Raw genomic sequence first — 25580 nt, 5'->3', positions numbered from 1 at the left:
CACAACTCTCTGGGTGAAAAAGTTTTTTCTCACCTCAGTCTTAAATGGCCTCCCCTTTATTCTAAGACTGTGTGTGTGGCCCCTGGTTCTGGACTCGCCCAACATTGGGAACATGTTTCCTGCATCTAGCTTGTCCATAGAATGTTGGGGGGGGGGAGGCTGGAAAAGAGGTGGGGGTGGGACAAAGCTCGACAAGCGATAGGTGGATAAAGGGGGAGGGATGGGGGGTCTCGCTGAGTTGATTATCACGTGTACCGAGGTGCAGTGAAGAGCTTTTGATGGCGGATGGGTGGACAAAGACTAGAGGCAACACTGAAGAGGAGATAAAAGGGTGCATGATGAGCAGGGAAGGGGTGCGAAATGTGAAGCCGGAGGAAGGGATAGAGGTGGAAGGGTGAGGGGGAAAGGGGCGGAATAGCGGGAGAAATGGGGGGCGCTCCCAGGTGGAATAGAGGGGAAAGGTAAAGGGAAGGTAGACAAAAATGCTGGAGAAACTCAGCGAGTGAGGCAGCATCTATGGAGTGAAGGAAATAGGCGGCGTTTCGGATCAAGACCCATGTGAGTGGTGGGTAGATGGAAGAGGCGGAGACAATGGGCTGTGGGAGAGCTGGGAAGGGGAGGGGAAGGAGGGAGAAAGCAGGGACTACCTGAAATTGGAGAAGTCAATGTTCAAGTGAGTCAGTAAGTTTATTGGCCAAGTATTCACATACAAGGAATTTGCCTTGGTGCTCCGCTCACAAGTAACAACATGACATACAGTGACAGTTACGAATGTCTCGGAAAACACTAAACATTAATAATAATAAAACATGAATGATAAAACACCATTGATCAAGCATGTGAGCCAACAAAATACCAGATCAAAGGGAGGCTACAGATTTTTGGCTGTTGAGTAGAGCAACTACTCGTGGATAAAAACTGTTTTATGTCTGGCTGTGGCAGCTTTGACAGTCCGGAGTTGCCTTCTGGAGGGAAGTGATTCAAAGAGTTTGTGGCCAGGGTGAGAGGGGTCGGAGATGATCTTGCCCGCTCGCTTCCTGGCCCTTGCAGTGTACAGTTCGTCGATGGAGGGATGGTTGCAGCCAATAACCTTCTCTGCTGATCGGACGATTCGCTGCAGCCTCCAGGTGTCGTGCTTGGTGGCTGAGCCAAACCAGACCATGATGGAGAAGGCGAGGACAGACTCTACGATGGCCGTGTAGAATCGGACCATCGCTGCCTGATTGTGCTTCCTCAGGGAAGGGGGTTATGTTGTTAAAATTGGAGAATTCAACGATGATACCGTTGGGTTGCAAGGTGGGCAAGCAGAACACGAGGTGCCGTTCCTCCAGTTTGTGTCTGGGCCTCACCACAGCAACAGAGGCCGGCCAGTAACAGAAAGATCGGTGGCGGGAATGGGAAAAGGGAGTTAAGATGGCGATGAGCCGGGAGATCCGGCAGGCCAAGGGAGATGGTGGTCGCGGGGGAGACACTGCGGGGGGTGGGGAGAGGCTATTGACTAAGGACAGACAACTCAGCTGCAACGAGGGCCTGCTGTCACTCCCAGTCTCACTCTCATCTCCCAGTCCAACGGCTACCAATTCATCTTGGACACAAAATGCTGGAGTAACTCAGCGGGACGGGCAACATCTCTGGAGAGAAGGAATGGGTCGAGACCCTTCTTCAGACCGAAGGCCCGAAACGTCACCCATTCCTTCTCTCCAAAGATGCTGCCCGTCCCGCTGAGTTACTCCAGCTTTTTGTGTCAGCCTTCCATTTTAACCAGCATCTGCAGTGGCGGTGGAAAGCATCTTGTCCAGGAACATTACCATCTGGTTTGGGAATTGCTCTGCCAAGGACAAGAAGGCTCTGCAGAGAGTAGTGCGTTCGGCCGAACGCACTATGGGAACTTCACTCACCCCCCTGCAGGAACTATACAGCAGGAGGTGCAACTCCAGAGCAAACAAAATCATGAGAGACCTCTTCCACCCCTGCAACGGACTGTTCCAGCCGCTACGGTCAGGCAAACGCCTCCGTTGCCATGCAGTGAGAACGGAGAGGTTGAGAAGGAGTTTCTTCCCAGAGGCAATTCGGACTGTAAATGCCCATCTCACCAGGGACTAACTCTACTGAACGTTTTTTCCTTCCATTATTTATTATGTAAAAGAATATGTGTGTTATGATTGTGTTTATAATTTGTTTGGTTGTTTTGTTGTTTGTCTTTTGCACAAAAGTCCGCGAGCATTGTCACTTTCATTTCACTGCACATCTCGTATGTGTATGTGACAAATAAACTTGACTTGACTTGACTTGACAGTTCATCCTTGCACAGTAACATGACAGTTGTCGTGGCCAGTTCAAGACCCCAGTTGTCCCCCCGCCCCTCCCCCCATCGTTCCCCTCCCTCTGGAGAAGAGACGCTCCCAGGTTCCCACTTACCGTCAACCACCCCGGCCTTCTCCACGTCGCCCTGGCAACACAAGTGGCTGCCATCACTTCCCGGGGCCATGATATCGTTGGTCACTATGGTAACCTGTCCAGAATAAAGCACGTTAGGCCCGAGAATTAGACCAGGAAAAACTTGATGTGGGAGAGTCCAGGACCAGAGGGCACAGCCTCAGATTTAAAGAACATAGAAATTAGGTGCAGGAGTAGAGGCCATTCGGCCCTTCGAGCCTGCACCGCCATTCAATATGATCATGGCTGATCATCTAACTCAGTATCCCGTACCTGCCTTCTCTCCATACCCCCTGATCCCCTTAGCCACAAGGGCCACATCTAACTCCCTCTTAAATATAGCCAATGAACTGTGGCCTCGACTACCCTCTGTAGCAGAGAGTTCCAGAGATTCACCACTCTCTGTGTGAAAAAAGTTCTTCTCATCTCGGTTTTAAAGGATTTCCCCCTTATCCTTAAGCTGTGACCCCTTGTCCTGGACTTCCCCAACATCGGGAACAATCTTCCTGCATCTAGCCTGTCCAACCCCTTAAGAACGTTCCTTTAGGAAGGAGATGGGGAAGAAATTCTTCGGTCAGAGGGTGGTGAATCAGTGGAATTCTTTGCCACACGTTTGCGGTCTGCTTTGCCGGTCACGGTGGCGCAGCGGGTAGAGTTGCTGCCTTACCTTCCACTACCTGCAACCTCCGGCAACCACCTGCAACCTCCTGCAACCACCTGCAACCTCCGGCAACCACCTGCAACCTCCTGCACCTCCGGCAACCTCCTGCAACCTCCTGCAACCTCCTGCAACCGGCAACCACCTGCAACCTCCTGCAACCACCTGCAACCTCCTGCAACCACCTGCAACCTCCGGCAACCTCCTGCAACCTCCTGCAACCTGCAACCTCCTGCAACCACCTGCAACCTCCTGCAACCTCCTGCAACCACCTGCAACCTCCTGCAACCTCCTGCAACCTCCTGCAACCTCCGGCAACCTCCTGCAACCTCCTGCAACCTCCTGCAACCTCCTGCAACCACCTGCAACCTCCTGCAACCTCCTGCAACCTCCTGCAACCTCCTGCAACCTCCTGCAACCACCTGCAACCTCCTGCAACCACCTGCAACCACCTGCAACCTCCGGCAACTACCTGCAACCTCCGGCAACCACCTGCAACCTCCGGCAACCACCTGCAACCTCCGGCAACCACCTGCAACCTCCGGCAACCTCCGGCAACCAACCTCCGGCAACCACCTGCAACCTCCGGCAACCACCTGCAACCTCCGGCAACCACCTGCAACCACCCAACCTCCGGCAACCACCTGCAACCACCTACAACCACCGGCAACCACCTGCAACCTCCGGCAACCACCTGCAACCTCCGGCAACCACCTGCAACCTCCGGCAACCACCTGCAACCTCCGGCAACCACCCACCCGGCAAACCTTCAACCTCCGGCAGCCACCTGCAACCACCTGCAACCTCCGGCAACCACCTTCAACTAGCATCGCAACCGGCTTTGACTAAAAAAATTACCGGTTTTTAAAACGGCAACCTATTTTTAGTCGTTGCCGGTTTTGAATTTTTTGAAATAATCGCCGGAACATAGAGGAAGCGGAAACCACTTTCAACCATTAGGGAGACTGACAAAAACCTTCAGGAACCTCCGGTAACCGCACGGAAACCTTTGGTGGGGCACAAAGTCTCCAGAGGTTTCCGTTCAGGTTTCCTAAGTGGGACAGGGGCATTACAGCGAATGCAGCGCCGGAGACCCGGGTTCCATCCCGACTACGGGTGCTGTCTGTACGGAGTTTGTACGTTCTCCCCGTGACCTGCGTGGGTTTCCTCCGGGATCAGGAGGGGGAGGAGGAGGAGGACTCAACCAACACCAAGCACCATCAGGGGCACTGAGGTGGAGGTGGTCGCCAACCACAGGTACCTTGGTGTGCAGCTTGACAGTGAGCTGGACTGGAAGAGTCATATGGAGGCGGTGTACAGGAAGCTCAGTGGTTGGGGCAGAGCAACTAACGGTCCAGCAGGTGGCAGAGGCCAGAACTCTGAACAAACTAGGTTCAAAATTGTACAACCCCATCACCCACTCCAATTCTGGAGGTGGTGTCAAGTTTGGTCACCTCAGTATAGAGAAGGATTGCAACAAAATGTGCAACAGAGGAGATTTATAGAATGTTGCCTGGGTTTCTGCAACTAAGTTACAGATAATGCACAAAAACAAGTTAGGGCTTTATTTTGGAGAGCAGAAGGTTAAGGGGGGATTGATAGAGGTTTTTAAAATGATGAGAGGGATAGACTGAGTTGACGTGGAACAGGTTTTCCCACTGAGAGTAGGGAAGATTCTGTTGGGGACATGACATTTCCTGAAAGGATTAGTTTAGGGGTAACATCAGGGGGAACTTCAATTCAGAGAGTGGTAGCTGTGTGGAACACTTCCAATGAGGTGCGGGTTTGTAGGTTCGTTTTTTATCATTGGTCAAATTGGATGGGTTATATGGATGGGAAGGGAATTGTGCGGGTCGCTGAACGCACGGACCCGACTAGGGGGATTAAGGGCCTGCACGGACTAAACTAAGAAGGTCAGGCTCAATTGTTGTATGGTTTTTATATGCAGTTAGATGGATAGACTCTTGATTAGTACGGGTGTCATGGGGAGAAGGCAGGAGAATGGGTGTGAGAGGGAGAGATAGATCAGCCATGATTGAATGGAGGGGTAGACTTGACGGGCCGAATGGCCTAATTCTGCTGCTATCACTTAAAAACACCTTTTGTTCCGAATCGATGCATTTGAGGCATAGCGGATAAGACTAGCTGACAGCGCCTGGGGTTTGAGAGAACAAACGCTGCACGGTTTAGTTGAGCTCACAGAGCTGACTGGCTCCAAAATAATGAAATTAGGGAACTATTTTGGGATAATCTTAATGTAATTCAATTTACAGTTAAACGCAGAAGGTTTTAGAGCAAGGTGAAGTAATTAATGATGTCATACAAAAAAACTGTACACTTACAGGAAACATAGACATAGAAAATAGGTGCAGGAGTAGAGGCCATTCGGCCCTTTGAACCAGCACCGCCATTCAATATGATCATGGCTGATCATCCACAATCTGTACCCCGTTCCTGCTTTCTCCTCATAATCCTTTGATTCCGTTAGCCCCAAGAGCTATACCCAACTCTCTCTTGAAAACATCGGCCTCCACTGCCTTTTCTGTGGCAGAGAATTCCACAGATTCACAACTCTCTGGGTGAAAAGGTTTTTCCACATCTCAGTCCAAAATGGCCGACCCCTTATTCTTAAACTGTGGGTGACCCCTGGTTCTGGACACCCCCAACATGGGGAACATTTTCCCTGTCCAATCCCTTAAGAATTTGATGCGTTTCCATAAGATCCTCTCTCATCCTTCTAAATTCCAGTGAATATCATCATATGACAGTCCTGCCATCCCGGGATTTAACCTGATGAACCTACGCTGCACTCCCCCAATAGCAAGAATGTCCTTCCTCAAATATCTGTGCCGAACATGATGCCAAGAATAATTCCCACCTGCCTGCATATACTCCATCTCTCCATGTCCATATGCTTGTCCAAAAGTCTCTCGAATGCCACTATTGTGTCTGCAACCACCCTCCGCAGTGCGGTCCATGCACCCACAACCCTCTGTGACTTGCCGGGACTGTCAGCCACGTCACAATTTAAAATGGCGCCTGTGCCCGCACGTGCGCAGTTGGGGGAGGGTGGCTGGGCCCGCCGCCATTTTGACCTCGCGTCGCAACGGGGAACTGTAAGCCGCGCCTGCGCAGGTGCGGGAAGTTTGCCGGGCTGGATTCGCCATTTTGTCTGCACATGGCCTCGTGTATGTATGGGTGCTTGGGTGAGTGGTGGAATATTGCGTTGGGGGGGGAGGGGGAATCCAACGGGTCCGCGGGTCATCTCGTCTCCGTTAAACTTTGCCTCTCTCACCTTAAAGAGACATCACTTTACTCAACAAGACTCACCAGAAAGGCCAGGAAAATCACAGTAGATCACTTTCACACTCTTTAATCTCCTCCCATCAGGAAGGAGATATAGAAGCATTAAAAGTAAAACATCTCGCTTCAGAGACAGCACCTACCTCCAAGCCATCAGATATTTGAATTTGCACTAATCACTTTGCACTTTCTTTTGCACTTGCACTTACGCTGAGTATGACGCTGCTGGGTATGAAGGCCTACCGGGAGGAGGTGACTGATCTAGCACTCTGGTGCCAGGAGAACAGCCTCCTCTTGAACATCAAAAAAACGAAGGAGCTGATCATGGACTTTAGGAGGGCACATCATCCGAGGACGTACACTCCATTGGGGATAAATGGGGATCCTGTGGATAGGGTGAACTGTTTTAAATATCTGGGAGTCCACATCTCCGAGGATATGACATGGGCATCACACGCCTCAGCACTCGTGAGTAAGGCAAGGCAGCGCCTTTACCACCTCAGGCAATTGAGGAAATTCAGAGTGTCTCCGAGGATCCTCCAGTGCTTCTACGCAGCGGCGGTGGAAAGCATCTTGTCCGGGAACATTACCATCTGGTTTGGGAATTGCTCTGCCAAGGACAAGAAGGCTCTGCAGAGAGTAGTGCGTTCGGCCGAACGCACTATGGGAACTTCACTCGCCCCCCTGCAGGAACTATACAACAGGAGGTGCAACTCCAGAGCAAATAAAATCATGAGAGACCTCTTCCACCCCTGCAACGGACTGTTCCAGCTGCTACCGTCAGGCAAACGCCTCCGTTGCCATGCGGTGAGAACGGAGAGGTTGAGAAGGAGTTTCTTCCCAGAGGCAATTCGGACTGTAAACGCCTATCTCACCAGGGACTAACTCGACTGAACGTTTTTCCTTCCATTATTTATTATGTAAAAGAATATGTGTGTTATGATTGTGTTTATAATTTGTTTGGTTGTTTTGTTGTTTGTCTATTGCACAATAGTCCGCGAGCATTGCCAATTTCATTTCACTGCACATCTCGTATGTGTATGTGACAAATAAACTTGACTTGACTGTCCTTCCTGTATATATTGTCCATCGTACGGTATTGTCTGTATTATTTAGTGGTGTATGTGGTGATTGCATTGCACTGCATTGTATCTGTCTGAGAGCAAACCAAGACACATTCCTATCAACTTGTTGACATGGCAATAACATTTCTTGAATCTTGAATCTTAAAGCCGTGCTCTCCAGTGTTCTGGGAAAAAAAAGTTCCGACTACCATCTGGGGTGGATGAGAAAGTGGGATAAGATAGAACGGGTGATGGATGGTCGGCGTGGACTCGGTGGGCCGAAGGGCCTGTTTCCATGATGAATCTCTGAACTAAAACTACTCTGTGGAGGTTGGGGGGGGTGGGAGAGGGAGAGGAGGATATAAATCTTATCTAAAACTCATCATTCATCCGATCTATTCCCCTTTATGTGACTTTATTCACTCTTAGGGCAGCGGTAACGTTGAGCCAGTGACCCGCCTTCGATCTTGACTCCGGGTGCTGTCTGTACGGAGTTTGTTCGTTCTCCCTATGACTTACAAAATTCTTAAGGGGTTGGACAGGCTAGATGCAGGAAGATTGTTCCCGATGTTGGGGAAGTCCAGGACAAGGGGTCACAGCTTAAGGATAAGGGGGAAATCCTTTAAAACCGAGATGAGAAGAACTTTTTTCACACACAGAGAGTGGTGAATCTCTGGAACTCTCTGCCACAGAGGGTAGTCGAGGCCACACAGTTCATTGGCTATATTTAAGAGGGAGTTAGATGTGACCCTTGTGGCTAAGGGGATCAGAGGGTATGGAGAGAAGGCAGGTACGGGATACTGAGTTGGATGATCAGCCATGATCACATTGAATGGCGGTGCAGGCTCGAAGGGCCGAATGGCCTCTACTCCTGCACCTAATTTCTATGTTTCTATGCGTGGGTTTACCCTGAGCGTTGCCTCCTACACTCCAAAGGCATGCCGGTTTCATAAGTTCATACGTTCTAGGAACAGAATTAGGCCATTCAGCCCATCAAGTCTACACTGCCGTTCAATTATGGATGATCCTGCTTTCCCTCTCAACCCTATTCTCCTGCCTTTGCCCCAAAACCCCCGACACCCGCAGTAATCAAGAACTAAACAAGGTTTGTCGGTTAATTGGCCTCTGTAAGTGTGTGTGGGATAGTGTTAGTGATCGCTGGGCAGCATGGACTGAGTGGGCCGAAGGGCCGGCTTCCATGGTGTATCACATGCTGTCTAAAAGTTTCAGGTTAAATGATTAAAACAGAGAGACGTTGCACAGTTTAGAGGAGACTCACCTGCTCACATTGACCGTAGAGGTCAATAACTACGAAGCAAGGGCTAGGGATGTCTTGGGTAGCCACGCCTTGGTCCATTCCATTAACGTACAGGTGTAGACCTTGCGTGTTGTCCACCAGGAGACCAAGGACCGTTCCTTCTGGGCACGTGTCCAGGTTGGGGCCGTAATTGTCACAAATCTAAAGGGGACACAAAACATCCAGGAAGAAATGAGTCGTGCGCTCGAAAGCACGAGTGGGCGGTGGGCGGCGCGACTCACGTCGCAGCGGCCTCTGCAGTCTGTCTGTTTTTTTTTTGTTATTTTTTGTCCCGTTTTAATGTAGTTTTTATTTTTTTGATGGGGTATGTGTGTGTGTGGGGGGGGCGGGGGGAAACTTTTAAAATCTTTCCCCTGCACGGAGAACCCGACCTTTCCCTGTCGGGTCTCCGTTGTCGTTGGGGCTGCAACGTGGAGCGGCCTCCAGCAGGAACGTCCTGGGGCTCCAGTCACGGAGCTGCGGACCTACTCACCATCGTGGAGCTGGCCGAGTCCGGAGCGGGAGGAGCGGTGGTGGCGACCCGACCCTCGGAGATTCGGAGGCTCCAACCGCAGGTCTGGTGGACGTTGACACCGGGAGCCCGCGGGTCCCTGCTGGGAGACCGCTTTTCGGGGCTTCCGCAACGGCGACTTCTCCCGCCCGAGTCGCGGGGTCGAGGATGACCTGGAGCGGGGCCTTACATCATCGCCCGGCGCGGCTTCAACGGCTGCGGGACTTTGCCAGCGCCCGCCCGGGGCTCCAACAACAAGACCCGGAGCGCGGCCTTGCATCACCCGGCGCGGCGTTAATGGCCGCGGGACAATTGTTATCGCCCGCCGGGGGCTCTGACTTTGACTCTGACTTTGACTCTGACATCGGGGGGGAGAGGGAAGTGCAGGGGAGAGATAAGTTTTTTTGCCATCCATCACAGCGAGGTGGAGATGCGCTGTGATGGATGTCTGTGTAAATTGTGTTGTGTCTTGGGTCTTTTTTTTCTTGTATGTATGAATGCAGAAAGAACATTTCACTTGAGCCTCTATGAGGTTCAAGTGACAAATAAATTGTATTGTATTGTAAGCCTTTCCCTCTCATCCCACTGGGAGTTGAGGGCGCAAGAGAAGACAGTTAGACAGTGAGGAGACAACATTGGGAGGAGGTGGGACGGGCGTTATAGGCGACACCGAGTGGAGGTGACAGGTGACACTGGCGGGATGGAAACTACAGGTGACTCCTGGAGATGTTGTTGCAGGAGTTACAAGCAATATTGGGAGGTGGTGGGTTACAGGCGAGGTGTTGCGGGATTTCAAGGAGACACGAGGGGCCGAGTTACTCCAGTACTTTGTACCTTCCAAAAACCCCCCGTCCCACTGTGCGAGTTCATTCCAAGAGCTCTCTCCCCGAGTTTGCCCCGATTCGAACTCGGAGATTTACGGTAATGTCCACTCGTCGGTACTCGGGGCTCTCGTGGAGATTTTTCAACATGTTGAAAACTCTTCACGAGTCCTCCCGTGCTTAGCTGCCGTTAGCGAGTCTTCCCGAGTACCTGCCGTTAGCGTTACGAGCCGCTAAGAGACGTCCCCGAGCTCCGACGTACCCGCTACGTTCATTCTCCGTGCTTCCCACGAGTTTGATTATTTTTGAAACTCGGGAGATGTAGATCAGTGCATGTTCCCCTTAACCATAGTGACCTCCCCACTACTAACCACTCCCCATTGTCTCCAGTATAATTGTAGTGTCCCCACCTCTAGCTCTCTCTCTAGCTCCAGTGATGACCACGGACAGCTACAGCCTAGTGTTAACTCTCAGTTAATAAACAGTTACAGTAAAAAGACTTGTGTGTGCAATAAGTCATTTTACAGGAGAGCTCTTGGAATGAACTCGCACCGTGGGACAGGGCTTTTAGGGGATAGAAAGCTCACCTTGAGCGAGTTATGAAAAACGGACCCTCGTTGGATCAGCCAAGCAGAGCGCTTGATTGAGGAGGCTGTGCCTGGGAAGTTAAACCTTTCAGGACAATGTCCAATCACCCCCAACGAGAGCGAAGAGGTCCACTGCGTGTTCAACCGATCAATCCGAATCTGAAAAGTAACACACATGAGACACAATTCCCAAGGTCTGTACACTGTGGAGACGTCATCGTGTGTTGTCTTTCCGCTGACAGGTTAGCACGCAACAAAAGCTTTTCACTGTACCTCGGTACACGGGACCACAGTTTAAGAACAAGGGGTCAGCCGTTTAGAACGGAGACGAGGAAACAGAGAGTGGTGAGTCTGTGGAATTCTCTGCCTCAGAGGGCGGTGGAGGCCGGTTCTCTGGATGCTTTCAAGAGAGAGATAGATTCGGCCCTTCAAGCCAGCACCGCCATTCAATGTGATCATGGCTGATCATCCCCAATCAGTACCCCGTTCCTGCCTTCTCCCCATATTCCCAGACTCCACTATCTTCAAGAGCCCTATCTAGCTCTCTCTTGAAAGTATCCAGAGAACCTGCCCCCACCACTGAGGCAGAGAATTCCACAGACTCACAACTCTCTGTGAGAAAAAGTGTTTCCTCGTTTCCGTTCTAAATGGCTTCCCCTTATTCTTAAACTGTGTGTGTGGCCCCTGGTTCTGGACTCCCCCAACATCGGGAACATGTTTCCTGCCTCTAGCGTGTCCAAGCCCTTAACAATCTTATATGTTTCAATAAGATCCCTTCTCATCCTTCTAAACTCCAGAGTGTACAAGCCCAGCCGCTCCATTCTCTCAGCATATGACAGTCCCGCCATCCCGGGAATTAACCTGGTAAACCTACGCTGCGCTCCCTCAATAGCAAGAATGTCCTTCCTCAAATTTGGGGACCAAAACTGCACACAATACTCCAGGTGTGGTCTCACTAGGGCCCTGTCCAGCTGCAGAAGGACCTCTTTGCTCCTGTACTCAACTCCTCTTGTTATATAGGCCAACAGGTCAAAACTGCACACAATACTCCAGGTGTGGTCTCACTAGGGCCCTGTACAACTGCAGAAGGACCTCTGTGCTCCTATACTCGACTCCTCTTGTTATAAAGGCCAACATGCCATTGGCTTTCTTCACTGCCTGCTGTACCTGCATGCTTACTTTCATAGACTGATGTACAAGGACCCCCAGATCCCCTTTTCCCAACTTGACGCCATTTAGATAGTAATCTGCCTTCCTGTTTTTGCCACCAAAGTGGATAACCTCACATTTAACCGCATTAAACTGCATCTGCCACGCATCTGCCCACTCCCAGATCCCGTTTACGTCCACAAGCTCACCGCAGAAGCTGTACGAATGCTCACACACCCGTGTCTCACCCCCCCCCCCACCCCAACCATACCTGGAAGAGCAGTTGCCGGGGCAGGGCCTGTGCCGATGCCACCACCCCCTGGTTGTAGCTGGCCACGCGGGTGGCCGTGTGCCCGTCGTTGGACAAGAGGATGTTCCTGCCGTGGTTCTCCATGAACTCGATGGTCGCCAGGAACACCGACGCCTCGTTCTCGCACTGAAAGAGAGAGGGAACAGCTCCACCATTAGTTGTGGGCGGAAGTAGTAGGTCGGAGTTAGGGGGGGGGGGGGGGGGGGGGGAAAGAGGGGGCGCTAGAGGGGTGTGCCGTCAGGGGGAGAGAGAGAGAGGGGGGCCATCGGGGGCAGAGAGAGAAGGGGGGCTGTCGGAGAGATAGAAGGGGGGCGATTGAGGATCGGGACCCGTCGGGGAGAGAGGAGGGGGAGAGAAAGAGATGGGGGGCTGTGGGGAGAGAGAGGAGAGAGATCGGGGGCAGAGAGAGAAGGGGGCCGTCAGGGAGAGAGCGGGGGGGGGGGGTCGTCTGGGAGAGGGGGGCCGTCGGGAGGGGGATGTCTCGGAGAGAAGAGGGGGGGGGCCGTCTGGGAGAGGGGGGGCCGCCGGGGGGAGAGAGAGAGGGGGGGTCGTCGTGGGGAGAGAGAGGGGGGGGACCTTCGGGGACAGAGAGAGAAGGGGGGCTGTCTGGACGAGAGAGGGGGGCCGTCTCGGGGGCCGTCTCGGAGAGGCCGGGACCGTGGGGAAGAGAGATGGGGTGCCGTCGGGGAGAGAGAGGGGGGCTGTCGGAGAGAGGGAGCCTGCAGTTTTCACGGGACAGAGAGCCTAAGGGACGTCCCTTGAGTAGGAACTGCAGATGCTGGTTTAAACGGAAGATAGACACAAAATGCCGGACAGGCAGCGTCTTCAGATCCGTCTCCTCACTTACCGGGCTGAGATCTTCCTCCTCTTCGCTGCAACTTCCCGACGACATGGAGGGCGGCTTGGTGCTCTCCGTCTCCTCCAGGGTGCTGGAACTAACGATGGACATCGACACCACCTTCCCGTAGAGGTCCACGACGGCAAACACGTTCTGGCGGGGCAAAGGCAGAACACAACAGGCCGTCATCGCGGGCACTGGAGATGGAGGCAAAAAGCTGGAGTAACTCAGCGGGACGGGCAGCAACTCTGGTGAGAAGGAATGGGTGACGTTTCGGATCAAGAGCCTTCTTCATAGAAACATAGAAACATAGAAATTAGGTCCAGGAGTAGAGGCCATTCGGCCCTTCGAGCCTGCACCGCCATTCAATATGATCATGGCTGATCATCCAACTCAGTATCCCATACCTGCCTTCTCTCCATACCCCCTGATCCCCTTGGCCACAAGGGCCACATCTAACTCCCTCTTAAATATAGCCAATGAACTGTGTGGCCTCAACTACCCTCTGTGGCAGAGAGTTCCAGAGATTCACCACTCTCTGTGTGAAAAAAGTTCTCTCCTCTCGGTTTTAAAGGATTTCCCCCTTATCCTTAAGCTGTGACCCCTTGTCCTGGACTTCCCCAACATCGGGAACAATCTTCCTGCATCTAGCCTGTCCAACCCCTTAAGAATTTTGTAAGTTACTATAAGATCCCCTCTCAATCTCCTAAATTCTAGAGAGTATAAACCAAGTCTATCCAGTCTTTCTTCATAAGACAGTCCTGACATCCCAGGAATCAGTCTGGTGAACCGTCTCTGCACTCCCTGGTTCAGACTGGTTCCTCCGACTCGGAGCTCCATCATCCTGCGAGAGGGCCTGAAACGCCCTTCAGGGCAACTGCGGAGGCCTCAAACAGGTGAACACTGGAAGAGGGTATGATGATCCAGGTAAGCTGAGGCTTTGGCTGTGGAGTTCCTGCTCTCTTCTTCCTTTGCTGTTTGCCGATCTCTCTGTTAAACTTACAGGACTGATTTAAATGAGTTACCACCTGTATTTTATAGAGGGAAGGTTTATACAGCTCGATTATCAATCAATGCCCAATTCCCTTGACCATCACAAAGGTTTACACATGAATAAGATCTCTGGGATAAATTCAGTAAGACACTTAATTATCTGATTTATCTGAAATCAGCTGATTTACATCGGGGAGACTAAGCGGAGGTTGGGCGATCGTTTCGCCGAACACTTCCGCTCAGTCCGCAATAACCAACCTGACCTCCCGGTGGCTCAGCACTTCAACTCCCCCTCCCATTCCCAATCCGACCTCTCTGTCCTGGGTCTCCTCCATTGCCAGAGTGAGCAACAGCGGAAATTGGAGGAACAGCACCTCATATTCCGCCTGGGTTGCTTGCGTCCGGATGGCATTAACATTGAATTCTCCCAATTTTGCTAGCCCTTGCTGTCTCCTCCCCTTCCTTAACCCTCTAGCTGTCTCCTCCCACCCTCCCATCCGCCCGCCCTCGGGCTCCTCCTCCTCCCCTTTTCCTTCCGTCTCCCCCCCCCACCCCCATCAGTCTGAAGAAGGGTTTTGGCCCGAAACGTCGCCTATTTCCTTCGCACCATAGATGCTGCTGCACCCGCTGAGTTTCTCCAGCAATTTTGTGTACCTTCGATCTTCCAGCATCTGCAGTTCCCTCTTGAACACTTAATTATCTGAACCTATTTTTCTTATTTCTGGGGAAGAGGAGTGGACTTTGCTGCCTTCCCTCACAGTGGGAACCATGGGGTGATGTTTTGATGTTTAATGTTAAATTCTTCTTGAATGTTGCGATTTATATTTATTGGTGTGCTGCAAATGGCCACTCAAATTACACTACACCAATCCGGTGTATGTGACAATAAATGTCCTTTGTCAGGGAGAAGGGAAACGAGAGATATAGACAATGATGTGGAGAGATTAAGAAGATTATATCAAAGTAACAATGATAAAGGAACCAGGCGGACTCAACCTACCTGATCTCCCAGTTGCCTAACACTTCCATTTTCACTCCCATTCCCACACAGACCTTTCTGTCCTAGGCCTCCTCCACTGTCAGAGTGAGACTTAATGCAAATTGGAAGAACACCACCTCATATTTCGCTTGGGCAGTTTACACCCCAGCGGTACGAACATTGACTTCTCTAACTTCAAGTAGCCCTTGCTTTCCCTCTCTCTCCATCCCCTCCCCCTTCCCAGTTCTCCCACTAGTCTCACTGTCTCCGACTACATTCTATCTCTGTCCTGCCCCCTCCCAGACATCAGTCTGAAGAAAGGTCTCGACCCGAAACGTCGCCCATTCCTTCTCTCTAGAGAGACTGCCCGTCCCGCTGAGTTACTCCAGCATTTGGTGTCATAGAGACATAGACAATAGGTGCAGGAGTAGGCCATTCGGCCCTTCAAGCCTGCACCGCCATTCAATATGATCATGGCTGATCATCCAACTCCGTATCCCAAACCTGCCTTCTCTCCATACCCCCTGATCCCTTTAGCCACAAGGGCCACATCTAACTCCCTCTTAAATATAGACAATGAACTGTGGCCACAACTACCTTCTGTGGCAGAGAATTCCACAGATTCACCACTCTCTGTGTGAATTTTATTTTTTCTCATCTCGGTCCTAAAAGACTTCCCCCTTATCCTTAAACTGTGTGGCCCCTTGTTCTGGACTTCCCCAACATCGGGAACAATCTTCCTGCATCTTGCCTGTCCAACCCCTTAAGAATTTTGTAAGTTTCTATAAGATCCCCCCTCAATCTTCTAAAGTCTAGCGAGTACAAGCCGAGTCTATCCAGTCTTTCGTCATATGAAAGTCCTGCCATCCCAGGAATCAGTCTGGTGAACCTTCTCTGTACTCCCTCTATGGCAAGAATGTCTTTCCTCAGATTAGGAGACCAAAACTGTACGCAATTTTGGTCTACCATCACAGAACTGGGTCTCTGCGCATCCCCCTGCAACGAGACCCTCCACTTCCTCAGCAACAGATCACAACCAGTACAAATAAGCAGCAGATCACCATCTGAGACAGTCGAGGCAGGGACTACCGCAACGCTTACGAAACAATTAGACAGGTACATGGATGGGACTGGTTTAGTGGGATATGGGCCAAACGCTGGCAGGTGGAGGCGAGTGTAGATGGGACAAGTGTAGATGGATCGGTGAGGGCAAGCTGGGCCGGAAGGGCCCGTTTCCATGCTGTATCACTCTATGTAGCCGGGCACAGTGTCAACTCCACACCGCTGTGCTGCCCTATACTTTTCAATGCTCCGGCAATGTCCTAGGTAGACAAAAATGCTGGAGAAACTCAGCGGGTGCAACAGCATCTATGGAGCGAAGGAAATAGGCAACGCTTCGGGCCGAAACCCTTCTTCAGGAATGTCCTTGCCTCTTAGTTTAGTTTAGAGATACAGCACAGGAACAGATCCTTCGACCCACCGAGTCCGCGCCGACCAGCGATCTCCGCACACCAACGCTACCCTCCACAGTTCACATTTATACAAAACCAATCAACCTAGAAATCTTTAGAGTGTGGGAAGAAACCGGAGAAAACCCACGCAGGTCACGGGGAGACCGCACGAACTCCGTGCCGACCAGCACCCTAATAGGCCTGTCCCACGGTATGAGTTCATTCCAAGAGCTCTCCCGAGTTTAAAAACAAAATCAAACTCGTGGTAAGCACGGAGAATGAACGTAGCGGGCACGTCGGAGCTCGGGGACGTCTCTTTCCGACTCGTAACGCTAACGGCAGGTACTCGGGAAGACTCGCTAACGGTAGGTAAGCACGGGAAGACTTGTGAAGATTTTTCAAAAATGTTGAAAAATGTCCACACGAGAGCCCCGAGTACCGACGAGTGGCCATTACCGTAAATCTCCGAGTTCGAATCAGGGCAAACTCGGGAGATCTCTTGGAATGAACTCGTACCGTGGGACAGAGGTTTTAGTCAGGTGTCGGGTCTCCCGCGGTTGGGCTGTAAAATTTTCGTTGTCTCTGTACAGAGACAACGAAAATGCATTTCGTTGTCTCTGTACTGTACACTGACAATGACAATTAAAATTGAATCTGAATCTGAATCTAACTCTACCGCTCCGCCACTGTGCCCGCCCTTTGTGTAGCAATGTTACAAAATTTTGAGATTTTAAAAATCAAGTCTGCAATTTATCCCATCAGATAAAGCATAACAATCAGTTTAATTTGACACCAAATTCACTTTCATATCTCAAGTATTAAAAAGGTTATGGCCATTTTCATACTCGGAAATTAGCATCTTGTTCCCTATTGGTTTTCAATGGACATTACAAAAAAGCTGTGATCTTGGATAGTCAAAATCCCATTTCTTAAGGAAAGATTAACATTTTTAAATAGCCTAAGTGTCCAAAGATTATTCACAAATAATTCACAATATAACATGATTTTTATATCTAATTTACATTAATTTATAGGCCAAATGGAAGGAATTTAGTGTTCAATTGCTGTAAATAAATGCTCATTTAAATCGGCTTTCTAGTGGGTTCCTGTGAACGCGCTGGTTTAGAACGTTCACATCGCGCTGGATTAGTGCCCTCAAATGCCAAGAAAAATACTGCCGGATATAAAAAGCCCAACATGAACTACTCGCTATAGATAACTTTATATACAGGGTTATATACATGCCCCATTTAATGTAAAAATAAGGTACATACCTTTAATTGTTTGCTTTATAAAACCCTGGGGCTGCGAAAGGTTGCGGAGTGAGACAGTAATTTTAAAACTGTTATAACTATGATTCGAGGCCTATAAAACTAATAATACCTTTTGCGACCGGGTCTTGCAGCGATTTTTCGTTAATGATTTACTAGGCTGAACATCTGCGATTGGAACAGCCTAGTAAAAATCGCGTTTTAAACCCGCCCCCTCCAAACTCGCGGACATGGCTTTGGGTAGATTCCCAATGACGATTCAGGTAGGTTTTGTAACATACCTACTTTGTGTCTATCTTCCAACACTTTCTCCTCTTAGCGGCCCAAACAGCGGACCTCAGCCCCGGCCGCCCACTGATCCCCCTGGGCACTGGCTTGGTCGATTGGCACCTACCTTAGCGATGCCAGCAGCCGCTACGCCCATGTCCTCTCCGTCGACGAAAACGTGCATGGTGTCATCGCTGCCGCGCTTCACGCCCACGCGGTTCCCCACCTGCGGAGCAAGAGCGCGCTGTGAAAACGGCAGGGCCTGCACTGCGCTCAAGAAACATAGAAATTAGGTGCAGGAGTAGAGGCCATTCGGCCCTTCGAGCCTGCACCGCCATTCAATATGATCATCGCTGATCATCCAACTCAGTATCCCGTACCTGCCTTCTCTCCATACCCCCTGATCCCCTTAGCCACAAGGGCCACATCTAACTCCCTCTTAAATATAGCCAATGAACTGGCCTCAACTACCCTCTGTGGCAGAGTTCCAGAGATTCACCACTCTTTGTGTGAAAAAAGTTCTTCTCATCTCAGTTTTAAAGGATTTCCCCTTTATCCTTAAGCTGTGGCCCCTTGTCCTGGACTTCCCCAACATCGGGAACAATCTTCCTGCATCTAGCCTGTCCAACCCCTTAAGAATTTTGTAAGTTTCCATAAGATCCCCTCTCAATCTTCTAAATTCTAGAGAGTATAAACCAAGTCTATCCAGTCTTTCTTCATAAGACAGTCCTGACATCCCAGGAATCAGTCTGGTGAACCGTCTCTGCACTCCCTCTATGGCAATAATGTCCTTCCTCAGATTTGGAAGAGGCACGTGTGTTTCATAGACGGCAAAAGCTGGAGTAACTCAGCGGGGACAGGCAGCATGGAGGCATGGAATGGGTGACGTTTCGGGTCGAGACAAAGCCCGGTGGCAGTGCGTGCTGCGATGCGGGTGCTATGAGGCTGCAGGGTGACTTGGATAGGTTGGGTGAGTGGGCAGATGCGTGGCAGATGCAGTATAATGTGGATAAATGCGCGGGGGCGGGAAACAGATATGGAAGGTTAAGGTGTGAAAAGGAGAGAGCAGAGGGGACGCATATCTGTGAAAATGTCGACTGGATCATTAACTGAGGGGTAGGTGCCAACGAGGCCTACAGTCAGTGAAATTTAATCAGGACAGTGAGACTAGTCGGAGAACTAGGGTGGGGGAGGGATGGAAAGCAAGGGTTAGAGAAGTCAATATTAGGCAAAATATGAGGTGCTGCTCCTCCAATTTGTGCGCTGGGCCTCACTCTGACAGTGGAGGAGGCCCAGGACAGAAAGGTCAGTGTGGGAATGGGAGGAGGGGGAGTTGAAGTGTTTAGTAATTGGGCGATTTACTCTCATGTACAGGTGAGTGGACCCAGGACAGGGAGGCCAATGTGGGAATGGGAATGAAAGTGTTGAGTAACTGGGAGATTGGGTAGGCCAAGGCAGACTGTGATGGGACATGGGGGATGGGAACACTGATTGACGCCATTTTAAACAGGGATTTTGTGGGGCGGGGCGGACGGCGCGGAGGTTCTACATGTGGCGGGGGGGGGAAACGGACGCCATTTTAAACGGGGATTTCGTGGGCCGAGGCGGACTGCGCGGAGGCTCTGCGTGCGAGGGGGGGGGGTGTACGGACGCCATTTTTAACGGGGATTTCGGGACCCACCGTCAGCCGCTCGAGCGAGAAGCCGTAGTTCTGCTTCTGCAGCGCGCCGTTCCGCCTGACCTCGGCGCCGCTGACCAGCCAGCTGACCTTCGACCGCAGCTCCAGCAGCGAGGCGGGCAGCCCCGACGAGGCGCAGGTGATCTCGAAGGGCTGCAGGGTGGTCAGGCCGATGTGCAGGGAGCCCGACCACTGCTCGTCCATCTCGTCCACCTTGACCTGCGGGCGGCAAAAGGGGCGAGAGAAAGCTCAGCCCACTGCGGCCAGACGCTCCACGCCCAGACCCCATTGTTGCAGACGTGACAATTGATTTGACAACATCATTGTTCTATAGTTTAGTTTGGAGATACGGCGTGGAAACGGGCCCTTCGGACAGAGACAGAGACAGAGACAGAGACAGACACACACAGAGAGACAGAGACACACACACACAGACACACACACACACACACACACAGAGACACACACACAGAGACACACACACACACACACAGACACACACACAGAGACACACAGAGACACACAGACACACAGACACACACAGACACACACACACACACACACACACACACACACACACAGAGACACACACACACACAGAGACACACACACACACAGACACACACACAGAGACACACACACACACAGACACACACACACACACACACACACACACACACACACACAGATACACACACACACACACACACACACACACACACACACACACACACACACACACACACACACACACAACAGGGACAATTTACAATTATACCGACCATTAACCAGTTAGTCTTTGGAGCTAAGACAAGTGACGTCAAGTTTATTTGTCACATACACATACAAGATGTGCAGTGAAATGAAACTGGCAAAAACTACAGAACAACAGAGCAGAGCAGAATCAGTATTTCCATGATAAGAAAAAAAAAATGGTTTAATACACATCACAACAGTAAATTAGTCCCTGGTGGGATAAGAGTTTAGTCCTGATGGCCTGTGGGAAGAAACTCCGTCTCATCCTCTGTTTACACAGCGGAGGCGTTTGCCTGACCGTAGCAGCTGGAACAGTCCGTTGCTGGGGTGGAAGGGGTCCCCCATTATGTGGGGGACCCCTTCCACAGTGGACACTCACCCAACCTATCCAAGTCACCCTGCAGCCTCATAGCACCCGCACCGCAGCACCCACTGCCACCGGGGCTTTGTCTCGACCCGAAACGTCACCCATTCCATGCCTCCATGCTGCCTGTCCTGCTGAGTTACTCCAACTTTTGCCGTCTATGAACATCTGCAGGGGAGGTGAGCCTTCTGACCGTCTGAATTTTGTAGTCGGCAGGGCAATACTCTGCATATCGCCAACTTAACATAGAAACATAGAAATTAGGTGCAGGAGTAGAGGCCATTCGGCCCTTCGAGCCTGCACCGCCATTCAATATGATCATGGCTGATCATCCAACTCAGTATCCCGTACCTGCCTTCTCTCCATACCCCCTGATCCCCTTAGCCACAAGGGCCACATCTAACTCCCTCTTAAATATAGCCAATGAACTGGCCTCAACTACCCTCTGTGGCAGAGAGTTCCAGAGATTCACCACTCTCTGTGTGAAAAAAGTTCTTCTCATCTCGGTTTTAAAGGATTTCCCCTTTATCCTTAAGCTGTGACCCCTTGTCCTGGACTTCCCTAACATCGGGAACAATCTTCCTGCATCTAGCCTGTCCAACCCCTTAAGAATTTTGTAAGTTTCTATAAGATCCCCTCTCAATCTTCTAAATTCTAGAGAGTATAAACCAAGTCTATCCAGTCTTCTTTCTTCATAAGACAGTCCTGACATCCCAGGAATCAGTCTGGTGAACCTTCTCTGCACTCCCTCTATGGCAATAATGTCCTTCCTCAGATTTGGAGACCAAAACTGTACGCAATACTCCAGGTGTGGTCTCACCAAACTTGGACAACTTGGTTGATACCTCCAGATTCAAGGGCAGTTTCTTCCCAGCTGCTGCGTGACCTGCTCAGTTACTCCAGCATTTTTTGTGTCTATCTTCAGTATAAACCAGCATCTGCAGTTCCTTCCGTCAGCTGGACATTAGGGCCCGGTGGTGCAGCAGCAGAGTTATTAACGGCCTGTCCTACTTTCACGATTCACAACCTTTTTTTACTCGTGGGCATTTTTCATCGCGCTAGAAAAAACGCCCCGACCTACTTGATGCCACGAGTACCATCACGGCCTGCTACAACCTCCTACGACCTCGTGACGACCATGCTGCGAGTACGAGACAAGGGCAAACTCGGCAGAGGTCGTGAATTAGGTCGTGAAAGTGGGACAGGCCCTTTACTCACTGTCCATCTTCAAATCCACCCTAAAAACTCATTTTTATTCTCTGGCTTTCGACACTGGCTGAGACATTGCTCCTGTTTTTAGTGCTTTTAATGTCTTTTAATTTTTACTGTTTTATAGTCCTTTGTTTTACGGTTTTTAATGGTTTGTAATAACTTCTTGTCCATGAGTTCTCATGTACAGCACTTTGTGGCAACTGCAGTTGTTTAAAGTGCTTTATAAATAAAGTTATTATTCAGATTCAGATTCAGATTCAATTTTAATTGTCATTGTCAGTGTACAGTACAGAGACAACGAAATGCATTTAGCATCTCCCTGGAAGAGCGACATAGCAAACGATTTGAATAAATAATAATAAGTGTCCGGGGGGGGGGGTGGTGATTGGCAGTCACCGAGGTACGTTGTTGAGTAGAGTGACAGCCACCAGAAAGAAGCTGTTCCTCGGCCTGCTGGTTCGGCAACGGAGAGACCTGTAGCGCCTCCCGGATGGTAGGAGGGTAAACAGTCCATGGTTGGGGTGAGAGCAGTCCTTGGCGATGCTGAGCGCCCTCCGCAGACGACGCTTGCTTTGGACAGACTCAATGGAGGGGAGCGAGGAACCGGTGATGCGTTGGGCAATTTTCACCACCCTCTGCAATGCCTTCCGGCCGGAGACAGAGCAGTTGCCGTACCATACTGTGATGCAGTTGGTAAGGATGCTCTCGATGGTGCAGCGGTAGAAGTTCACCAGGATCTGAGGAGACAGATGGACCTTCTTCAGTCTCCTCAGGAAGAAGAGACGCTGATGAGCCTTCTTGACCAGAGTAGAGGTATTGTGGGTCCAAGAGAGGTCATTGGAGATGTTGACTCCCAGGAACCTGAAGCTGGAAACACGTTCCACCTCCGTACCGTTAATGTGGACGGAATAATAATAATTATTATTATTATTATTTACTGCCCGACAGCGCCAGAGATCCAGGTTCGATCCTGACTACGGGGAGTTGTCTGTACGTTCTCCCCGTAGGTTTTCTCTGAGAACTCCACGCTCCAGAGACGTACAGGTTTGTAGGTTAATTGGCTTGGTATGGATGTAAAATTGTCCCTAGTGTGTGTAGGATGGCGTTGATGCGTGGGAATGCGTGGTCGGTGCGGCCTGTTTCCGCGCCGTTTCACTAAACAAATTCATAGTTACCAAACAACCTGCACATCCTTTCACTGACCAACACGTCTGTGTGTAACAGGTAACCCTCTCTAAACCAAAGATCCTATAGCCGAGCAAGATAGACCACTCCTAAATGCAATGGGCTGACGTGTAGTACGCAACGGAGCGGAACGTGGGTTTTTTAAATCCGTTTCCGTAACCCGACCCGACTCGCAGTGTAATCAACGTTGCGGGGGGAAAAGGGTTTCGGCCCGAAACATCGCCTATTTTCTTCGCTCCATAGATGCTGCTGCACCCGCCGAGTTTCTCCAGCAATTTTGTGTACCTTGCGGGGGAACAGTTTGCGTTAATAAATTAAAATTCTGAAAACGAGGAGAAGATTTATACCAAATAACTTTCATTTTTACGAGGATGTTTCCGTAGCCGGCTTCCGTCTACGCGCAATTATCCTACGGGATCTTTGGCGCGGAGACGGAAGCCGGTTACGGGAATGGGGGCCGCAAATTACCCATGACCGCGTTACGTCTTTTTCGTCCAGTGGACTATCTTGCTCCACTATAGGGTCTTTGCTCTCTAAACCCTTCAGCTGCTCCAACACACCCGCCGCCTACCAGCCTGAGGCCCGATCCCACCGCCGTCCCTTTACCTCAAAGATCTCGTCGGGCTTCAACTCCTTCATGCTGAAGACGATCCCGTGGGAGAATCCGTGGACTCTAACCGCCCGGCAGCCATCGTTCTGGAGCGCCACGTACTTGCCGCAGTTGGCGTGGAATCGGTGCGTGATGCCGGGTACTGGAGAGGAGCGGGGAGGTGGGAACAGGTTAACAAGTGCAGCAAAGAAACACCTAGTATACAGTTTGTTTGAGAAGGATCTGCAGATGCTGGAAAATCGAAGGGAGACAAAAATGCTGGAGAAACTCAGCGGGTGAGGCAGCATCTATGGAGCGAAGGAAATAGGCAACGTTTCGTTCCGAAACGTTGCCTATTTCCTTCGCTCCATAGATGCTGCCTCACCCGCTGAGTTTCTCCAGCATTTTTGTCTATCACCCAGTATACAGGCTAGTTTGCCATCACGTGTACTGAGGTACAGTGAAAAGATTTTCTTGCGTGCCATCCAGTCAGCGGAAAGGCAATATGGTATGTTGGCTTTCATAGCAAAAGGATTTGGGTATAGGAGCAGGGAGGTTCTACTGCAGTTGTACAGGGTCTTGGTGAGACCACACCTGGAGTATTGCGTACAGTTTTGGTCTCCTAATCTGAGGAAGGACATTCTTGCCATAGAGGGACTGCAGAGAAGGTTCACCAGACTGATTCCTGGGATGTCAGGACTGTCTTATGAAGAAAGACTGGATAGACTTGGTTTATACTCTCTAGAATTTAGGAGACTGAGAGGGGATCTTATAGAAACTTACAAAATTCTTAAGGGGTTGGACAGGCTAGATGCAGGAAGATTGCTCACGATGTTGGGTGATCAGCCATGATCATATTGAATGGCGGTGCAGGCTCGAAGGGCCGAATGGCCTCTACTCCTGCACCTAATTTCTATGTTTCTATGATGTTGGGGAAGTCCAGGACAAGGGGTCACAGCCTAAGGATAAGGGGGAAATCCTTTAAAACCGAGATGAGAAGAACTTTTTTCACACAGAGAGTGGTGAATCTCTGGAACTCTCTGCCACAGAGGGTAGTTGAGGCCACAGTTCATTGGCTATATTTAAGGGGGAGTTAGATGTGGCCCTTGTGGCTAAGGGGATCAGAGGGTATGGAGAGAAGGCAGGTATGGGATACTGAGTTGGGTGATCCGCCATGATCATATTGAATGGCGGTGCAGGCTCGAAGGGCCGAATGGCCTCTACTCCTGCACCTATTGTCTATGTTTCTATATGATCACAATCGAGCCACTTGCATTGTATAGATATAGTCATAGAGTGATACGGTGTGGAAACAGGCCTTTCGGCCCAACTTGCCCCAGCTACACTAGTCCCACCCTCCAGCATTTGGTCCACATCCCTCCAAACCTGATGAGATGAAAGATAGTCCGAGGGCACTCCAAACCATACACGATAAGGGAATAACGTTTCGTGCATGGGAAAGCCAGCAAAGTCTGATCAAGGATAGTCCGAGGGTCACCAATGAGGCAGAGGTAGATGCTCTCGGGTTGTGGTAGGATGGTTCAGTTGCCTGATAACAGCCGGGAAGAAAGTTACCCCTCAGATTCTTATTAAATCTTTTCCCCTTCACCTTTAAACCTATGTCCTCTGGTCCTTGATCCACCAACTCTGTGCATCTACCCGATCTATTCCTCTCATGATCTTATACACCTCTATAAGATCACCCCTCATCCTCCTGCGCTCCAAGGAATAGAGTCCCAGCCGACTCAACCTCTCCCTATAGCTCAGACCCTCGAGTCCCGGCAACATCCGGTGTGAATTTTCTCTGCACCCTCACCAGCTTGACAATATCTTTCCTATAACACGGTGCCCAGAACTGAAC

At 50.6% G+C, this 25580-nt stretch overlaps 1 protein-coding gene across 1 annotated transcript in view; it reads right to left on the bottom strand.

Moving 5' to 3' along the window:
- The window catches only part of LOC129695151 (neuralized-like protein 4), an 89150-nt gene that overhangs the window by 14011 nt on the left and 49559 nt on the right, over window positions 1–25580 (bottom strand). Inside the window, 8 exon segments of the mRNA XM_055631918.1 lie at window positions 2419–2512; window positions 8741–8920; window positions 10678–10836; window positions 12098–12262; window positions 12984–13127; window positions 18063–18161; window positions 19617–19832; window positions 23737–23882. Coding sequence (XP_055487893.1) covers window positions 2419–2512; window positions 8741–8920; window positions 10678–10836; window positions 12098–12262; window positions 12984–13127; window positions 18063–18161; window positions 19617–19832; window positions 23737–23882 — 1203 coding nt within the window.

This window comes from Leucoraja erinacea, unplaced genomic scaffold (assembly GCF_028641065.1).
Source record: "Leucoraja erinacea ecotype New England unplaced genomic scaffold, Leri_hhj_1 Leri_95S, whole genome shotgun sequence".
Classification (NCBI taxonomy): domain Eukaryota; kingdom Metazoa; phylum Chordata; class Chondrichthyes; order Rajiformes; family Rajidae; genus Leucoraja; species Leucoraja erinaceus.
Note: the sequence above shows the minus strand (reverse complement) of the source record. Positions and strands in the feature narration are given on the sequence as shown.